This window comes from Cebus imitator, unplaced genomic scaffold (genome assembly GCF_001604975.1).
Source record: "Cebus imitator isolate Cc_AM_T3 unplaced genomic scaffold, Cebus_imitator-1.0 Scaffold444, whole genome shotgun sequence".
Taxonomy (NCBI): domain Eukaryota; kingdom Metazoa; phylum Chordata; class Mammalia; order Primates; family Cebidae; genus Cebus; species Cebus imitator.
Genome location: NW_016107759.1, coordinates 832,974 through 840,121, shown reverse-complemented (window position 1 = coordinate 840,121; position 7,148 = coordinate 832,974). Strand labels below are relative to the sequence as shown.

General features: G+C 65.2%; 2 protein-coding genes across 5 annotated transcripts in view; one reads left to right on the top strand and one right to left on the bottom strand.

Moving 5' to 3' along the window:
* The window catches only part of LOC108290886 (mesothelin-like protein), an 11,108-nt gene extending 6,216 nt beyond the window's left edge, over positions 1-4,892 (top strand). For 2 of the 4 annotated variants that reach the window (XM_037732279.1, XM_017510948.2), the window contains 10 exons: positions 346-536; positions 899-989; positions 1,075-1,216; positions 2,071-2,258; positions 2,339-2,494; positions 2,576-2,703; positions 3,384-3,514; positions 3,581-3,675; positions 3,886-4,147; positions 4,504-4,892. In XM_037732279.1, the coding sequence (XP_037588207.1) occupies positions 346-536; positions 899-989; positions 1,075-1,216; positions 2,071-2,258; positions 2,339-2,494; positions 2,576-2,703; positions 3,384-3,514; positions 3,581-3,675; positions 3,886-4,147; positions 4,504-4,742 (1,623 nt within the window). In that variant the 3' untranslated portion in view covers positions 4,743-4,892. Of the gene's footprint in view, positions 1-345; positions 537-898; positions 990-1,074; positions 1,217-2,070; positions 2,259-2,338; positions 2,495-2,575; positions 2,704-3,383; positions 3,676-3,885; positions 4,148-4,503 lie in introns of all 4 variants that reach the window. The other 2 variants (XM_037732278.1, XM_017510947.2) reach the window with 1 other exon arrangement.
* A 382-nt stretch (positions 4,893-5,274) lies between these two features.
* Positions 5,275-7,148, bottom strand: part of MSLN (mesothelin) — a 10,238-nt gene continuing 8,364 nt past the window's right edge. The window contains exons 10-14 of the mRNA XM_017510806.2: positions 6,813-6,980; positions 6,611-6,738; positions 6,183-6,277; positions 5,555-5,741; positions 5,275-5,476 (exon numbers count right to left, since the gene is read on the bottom strand). Coding sequence (XP_017366295.1) covers positions 5,391-5,476; positions 5,555-5,741; positions 6,183-6,277; positions 6,611-6,738; positions 6,813-6,980 — 664 coding nt within the window. The 3' untranslated portion in view covers positions 5,275-5,390. The remainder of the gene's footprint in view (positions 5,477-5,554; positions 5,742-6,182; positions 6,278-6,610; positions 6,739-6,812; positions 6,981-7,148) is intronic.

The following is a 7,148-nucleotide window of genomic DNA, read 5'->3' as shown; positions in this document are numbered from 1 at the left end:
TGGGGGTGGCCGTGGCCTGCCTGGTGGGTGCTGGGCGGGGTGGGCTGGGATGCGTGGGGGTGGCCGTGGCCTGCCTGGTGGGTGCTGGGCGGGGTGGGCTGGGATGTGTGGGGGTGGCCATGGCCTGCCTGGTGGGTGCCTGGGTGGAGTGGGCCGAGGCACATGGGGGCAGCTGTGGCCTGCTTGGTGGGTGCTGGGCAGGATGGGCCGAGGCACGTGGGGGTGGTGGCTGTGGCCTGCGTAGTGGGTGCTGGGTGGGGTGGCCTGCTTGGTGGCACGTGGGCGGGGTGGGCCAGGTGCATTGGAGGTGGCATCCTGCTGGGTGCTGACCTGCTGGCCCCGCAGGCGGGGCCCCTCCCTCGGCTCAGAGCCTCTGACCTGCAGCTGCTCGGGGTCCTGGTGTGTGACATGGACGCATCCAGCATCGCCACAGCAGATCCCCATGTGCTGGAGAACCTGCAGTGTTGCCCCCAGCTGACTGCCGACCAGCGCACTGCCCTCAACTCCCTGCTGGCTGGCGGGAGGACCCAGCTCGGGTGGGTGGGGTCACAGGGCCAGGCAGGAGAGGGGGGAGAGATGGGAGGCAGCCTCGGGTTGGGCCCAGGAGGTCACTGATGTCCACAGCCCATTTAACTTGCGACTTCTGGCCTCAGCCGGGTCCTGCAGCCAAGGGGGCAGAGGGTTGGGGTGCTGCCACCCAGCTGTGGCAGGAGCATCCCAGCAGGCCCTGTGCACTTCCTGTAGGTGCCAGTCAGGGGGCGGGGTGGTCAAGCACCTACTGGGTGCTCCTCCTGCATGCTGGGTGTCCATGAAGAACGAGGGGCTCCCGGGGGCTGGGGGCTCCCGGGGGCTGGGGCCTCACCCTGGACCCAACACAGCACCCCTTTCTGTGCACCAGGCCCCCTGGCTCCTGGACGGTGGAGAAGCTGCAGGCCCTAGGCCCCCTGGCTACTTACATCAGCCCCCACCTGTGGGCGCAGGTGCAGGAGGTAGGACAGGTCCCTGGGGTGGGCGCAAGCAGGCAGTGGCACCAGGGCCCAGGCCACCCACCTCAGCCCACACCTCCCCTGTCAGGCCGTGGGCCTGGGCTTCTTCCACAGTGTGGTGGCTGCGTGCCGGACGGGGAGGCTCAGCCGGCACGAGGCCAGGCGCTTCGTCTCCAGCTTCCTGGAGTCCAAGGCCAAACCGGTATCCTCCGGGCATAGGCTCCGCACAGGTCAGTATGGCCCCTGTGGCCTGGATGCTGCTTATCCCCAGTCCGGCTCCTCCCTCAGGCCTGGCTAACTTCAGAGAAGTGGTTTGGGCCAAGTTCTTGGTTAGAAGTCAGGGAGAGGCAAGGTCTGACCAAGGTCACATGTGGAGGAAGGCGTCAAAGAGGGACCCTGGGCCAGGCACGGTGGCTGTGTAATCCCAGCACTTTGGGAAGCCAAGGCAGGCGAATCACTTGAGGTCTGGAGTTCAAGACCTGCCTGGCCAACATGGCGAAACCCCGTCTCTACTAAAAATACAAAAATTAGCCGGGCATCATGGCAGGTGCCTGTAATCCCAGCTAGTTGGGAGGCTGAGGCGGGAGAATCGCTTGAACCCATGAAGCAGAGATTGCAGTCAGCCGAGACTGCACCACTGCACTCCAGCCTGGACAACAGAGCAAGACTCCGTCTCAAAAAAAAAGGCGGCGCGTGGTGGCTCATTCCTGTAATCCCCGCACACTTTGGGAGGCTGAGGTGGGTGAATCACTGAATGACCTGTGGTCAGGAGTTCAAGACCAGCCTGGCCAACATGACAAAACCTCATCTCTACCAAAAATACAAAAATTAGCTGGGTGTAGTGGCAGGTGCACGTAATCCCAGCTGCTTGGGAGGCTGAGGCAGGAGAATCGCTTGAACTCGGGAGGTGGAGGTTGCAGTGAGCCGAGATCGCACCACTGCACTCTAGCCTGGGCGACAGAGCAAGACTCCATCTCAAAAAAAAAAAAAAAAAAAAAAAAAAAAAAAAAAATGACGGGACCCGAAGCTGGCCGTGGCGGTTGGCCCAGCCCCAGTGACCAGCCAGGGCCCCACGCACCCCCAGGGAGAGCCTGCGTCCGAGGCCACATCACAGCTGCCACGCTGCAGGACGACCTCTTCCTGGTGCACTATGACTGTGGGCAGCTCGAGTCCTGCCTGGACAGCCGCGTCCTCACAGCCAACCTGGACCCCCTGCTGCAGCACCCGCTCCCCGCCGAGTGCCAGCGCGTGGTCAAAGCCAAGCTCACACAGGTGCACGGCCGGGTGCAGGGACGGGGAGGCCGCAGGCGTTGGGCCGCGGCTGACCCTGCCCAGCCCCGCCCCCTGCTCAGATCTACCCTGGAGGCCTCCCGGAGGCCCAGCTGCGGCTCATCACCTCGCTGGTCTACCTGTACTCAGGCGCGGAGATTGGCCAGTGGAACATCACCTCCAGGGACACGGTCGTGGCTCTGCTGGCCTCAGACGTGGCCCTGGAGAACCAGACCTCGGTGAGGGCACCTGGGCGGGTGGGTGGGCAGGCGGGTGGCCTGAGCCCCAGTCAGCCCCACTGGCCCTGCCCCTGCCCCCAGGCCGTGCTGCAGAAGTTTCTGGATCACAATGGCACAGTCTCCAGCGCCTTGCTGCTGGCCATCGGGGGTGCCCGCCTGTGCTGGATGAGTCCTCAGCAGATCCAGACCATCCCTCCCCAGGAGCTCCGGTGAGCCAGCCCCCACCCCCCACCACCTCAGGCCCAGGAGGACCATGAGGGGAAACAGGGCAGGGAGGGCCGTCCAGCCAGACCATCAGGGGTGCCTGGGCTGGACTCTAGCTTCAAGCAAAGTACACAAACTGGGTGACTTCATTTCTTTTTTTTTTTTTTTTTGAGGCAAGAGTCTCACTGTGTCACCCAGGCTGGAGTGCAGTGGCGCAATCTCACCTCTCTGCAACCTCTGCCCCCTGGGTTCAAGGACTCCTCCCACCCCAGCCTCCCAAGTAGCTGGGAGGAGTAGCCACCATGTCCAGCTAATTTTTATATTTTTAGTAGAGACAGGGTTTCACCATGTTGGCCAGGCTGGTCTCGAACTCCTGACCTCAGGTGATTCGCCCGCCTCAGCCTCCCAAAGTCCTAGGATTCCAGGTGAGAGCCCTGCCCTGGCCCTCAGATCTCCCTGTTCTTATGAGGACCCCATTCGGGCCCAGGTAATCCAGTCTGACCTCATCTTACACCACCTTCAAGACTGTTTCCCAGCAAGGTTCTGGGTGGATGTGAATTCGGGGGAACCCTGTTCACCCCAGGACAGAGGGTGAGAGGACAGCTGTATTTCGGAAGGGAGGGCCATGCCCAGCTGTTGGAAGGGTGGGGGCCGGTGGCCCACTCCAGCCGCCCGCCTCCCACAGGCTGGCCGGGGCCCTGGACGTCTCCTCCTGCCCCCAGAGCCGGAAGGACGTACTCTACACCAAGGCCCAGGAGGCCTTCGGCAGCAGCAGGACCCCGGCAGCCTACTACCGCCTCATGCGCCCCTACCTCGGTGAGCCCTGGTGGTGGGCGGGCACCCCCCCCAAAAGCCCCGCCCCTGCTCACCCCCGTCCTGTAGGCGGCGCACCGGCGGAGGAGCTGCGGCAGCTGGCCCAGGCCAACATCTCCATGGACATCGACACCTTCACCGGCCTGAACCCCCGTGTGCTGCAGGTGGGGCCACGTTGCCCCATGGGGGTGGGGGTCAGGGCTGGCCCAGGCGGAGTAGCCCTAGGCCACGGGTCACGGCCGGCACACCCCCACAGCCTCGCCCCAGGCCGTTTCTGGGCCTTACTCCCACTATCTGCCCTATCTTGGGGCTGTGGGTCTACCCCTGGCCCGGGAGGTGCCCCATGGACCCTCCAACTCCGCCCCTCCCCATAGAGCCTGGATGTCAGCACCGTGATCGCGCTGCTGGGTCCCAATGTGGGGGACCTGCAGAAGGCACGCAGCCACCCCGCCGTCAGGTCCTGGCTCCGCAGCCTCAGTAGCTCTGCCCTAGGCCAGCTGGGCCTGGACACTGAGCACGCTGGCCCCACCGGCTCAGCCCACGCCACCAGCGGGCTCCCCAGCACCACGCCCCAGGCGCCCCATCTGGCCCACACCTCAGGCCTGCCTGGGAACGCTGCCCAGGCCTCCACCTCAGGTATGGGCCCCGCACTCCTCCGGCTCGGCCCCCGCTGCCCAGGGCCCTCAGACCCCATTCCCTGCCTCACAGCCACACGCCGTGCACCTGCTTTGTCCAGTGTCCCCTGGGATGACGCTGGTGGACCATGGCATCACCCTTCGTTTGCCCACAGAGTTACTTAGAGACGCAGCTGCCTCCCGAAAACACGGAGCAGCAGAAAGGGGAGTGGGGAAGCTGGGAGACCCTTGTTGGTTCCCAGAAGACCAACTGCAGGCAGGGTTCTCACTGGCTGTCCCCACCCTCCCCAGCCAGAGGGAGGGGCTGCCCAGGCCTGTCTGGCTCCACTGACGGTGCCCTCCCTGTTCCATCTACAGGCAGCCTGTGGACCCCCCTGGGGTACCTGCCCCTGGCAGTGGCCCTGCCCTCCAGCCTCCTGTGGCTGCTGCACTGGGGAACGTCAGGACCCGCCCCGCACTGCTCCCCAGGCCCCTGTACCCTGGGTTCTGTGGACGTCACTGCCTCGGGGTGGCTGGGTTCACAGGGGTCAGGTGCAGGAAAAACAGGGCTGCTGGGTGCAGCAGGATGCCCACTTGGGATGAGGGGCAGGCTCTAAGCCAGGCCGACCGACTTGAGCCCCACCTCCTAGGCCACCCTGCCCATCCCCTCCTCCAGGCCCTGGGAGCTGGACTGAGGACCAGGCCTAGAGGAGGTGCCTCCCACACACACATCCACAGGCCCAGGCTGCCCACAGAAGACGTCGCCCAGGCCCTGCAAGGGGAGGGGGGAGGGGGGAGGGGGGGCGGGGGCGTCGAGCCACTGACTTTGATGGTGGATGTGAATTAAAGTCCAGGGTGGTGTTCCCACCTATGTCTGTGCTCGGGGCCTAAGCAGGGGGGAACAGGGATGTCCTAGCCAGGGCCCAGCCTGTGGGGACGAGGGCACAGGTCTCCCACCACTGTCTGCTGGGGCCACCCTGCGTGCTGGCCTGGCCCCCGGCACAGTAGCAACAGGGTCAGGAAGGCCTCCAAGGGCCCCCACCTGGCCTGGGGGCCAAAGACCAGAGGGAGAGGAGCCAAGCTGATGGGGCCAGGCTGATGGTGGGGGCCATGCTGACGGGGTCACACAAAGTCCTCAGAGGCCACAGAGTATGTCTGCAGGGGGCATATCCCCGTTTACTGAGGCCAAGTTCTCCTGGTGGGGAACAGGGACCAGCCAGGTGGGGATCCCCAGTGGCGCTGGGGCCAGGAACGGAGTGGAAGTCTCAGGCCAGGGTGGAGGCCAGGAACAGAGCCAAGAGGGTGAGCACAGGTCCAGGTCCTAGCAGGCAAGGCGTCCCCGAGAGAGCCTCTGCGGAGACAGGGGAGCCTCAGAGTGCCCCCCTCCACGCCCCCAGCCCTGCCCAGGCCACCCACCTACCTCACACACCTCGCACGCCAAGGTCCAGGACTAGGTAGCCGTTGGGGATGCCGCCCTGCAGCCCCAGCCCCAGCGTGTCCAGGTCGTCCTGGCGCTGCCGCAGGATCCAGTCCCGTAGCGGGCTGTGCCGCTCCTCGGCCTTCAGGCCCTCCACGTGGGGTCCCAGAAGTTTCTGCACCTCAGCCACGGTCAGTGGCTGCCAGAGAAAGGGTATCCTTCCCACAGCGCCCCAAGGGCTGCCAGGGTCTCCTGTGTCCAAACCGCCCCGCCCACAGATGCCCAATGCAGCCTCTCCTGACTCAAGGGCCACCCCTTGGACCCACCCCCTGTAAACCCACCCCACCCTGTGGACCCTTCCCTCACCTCCCCCATGGATCCAACCCCTGCAGTGCCTCCCCCCTGCGGCCCCGCCCCCTGTAAATCTGCCCCCATGGTCCCCGCCACCCCTTGGACCCACCCCACCCGTGGACCCTTCCCCCACCCTCCCCCCCATGGATCCAACCCCTGCAGAGCCGCCCCCCTGTGGCCCCGCCCACTGTGGACCCGCCTTACACCCCCTCCAGCCCACCCTTGCCCCTCCTCCATGCGCCCCTTCCCCGGGGCTCCTCCGCGCGCGCCCCTCATCCCTCCGCTGTACCAGCACCGCTTCCGTCCGAAGCTTCATGAACGTAGCCAAGTCCATGCTCACATTCCGCTCACTGAGCACCTTCAAGTCCTCTGCGGGGGCTCCACCTGCCCATGGGGAGAGAGTCCCCCAGCTGAGGCCTCACCTCATACCTGCAGCCCCTCCTGGACCCCAGGCTGCAGGAAACTTGCATTACAGGGTTTCCCAGTTTCCTTAGGGATTCCAAGGCCTGGGTTTTCCTGGCCACCTGACCCTCTGAGACGTGGGAGACGCTGGAGGTAGCTGGAGCCCTGAGCTGGGGTCAGAACCCACAGCCTCTAAGGCCACCCATACCCCGGGGCAGCAGCGGGTGACCACCCAGTTACCCTGGCAGCCTGAGTGAGGCCTGTAGCCCCTCGCCTTGTTGTATGGCCGCCCTGGCCAGGGGCTCCCTGGCTCACCCAGGAAGGACCGGATCTTCGAGAAGTATTCGGACCCATTCACGTTCTGGAAAGCGAGCCGGGCCTTGGGATAGAGGACCTCTAGCTGTCTCGGGCCACACGTGTCGACGTCCTGGGGCCTGACCGCCCTGGGGACAGGGCACATGGACAATGAGCATCAGCACATGGGCCCACCTAGCCGTGCAGAGCTCAGGGGACTCACCAGATGAGGCTGGGGGGCACGGAGCCCAGCTGCTCAGGGCTGAGGGAGCACAGGTACCCGGGGTAGAAGGCAGTCAGGGTGTCCAGGGTGTCTTTGTCTAGCTGCCTCCTTCCCATCATGAAGCGGTCAATCAGGGTGGCCACCTGTGGGAGGAGGGCACTGAGGAGCCTCACGGCAGGGAGAGATGGAGCCCTCCACCACCAGCACAACCTCAGGCTGTGCCCCCAACCCCAAGCCTGCCCAATCTCAGGCTTCATCTCCCCCCTGCCCCTCAGGCCTGCACAACCTCAGACCGTGCCCCCCCAGGCCTGCACAACCTCAGACTGTGCCCCCCCA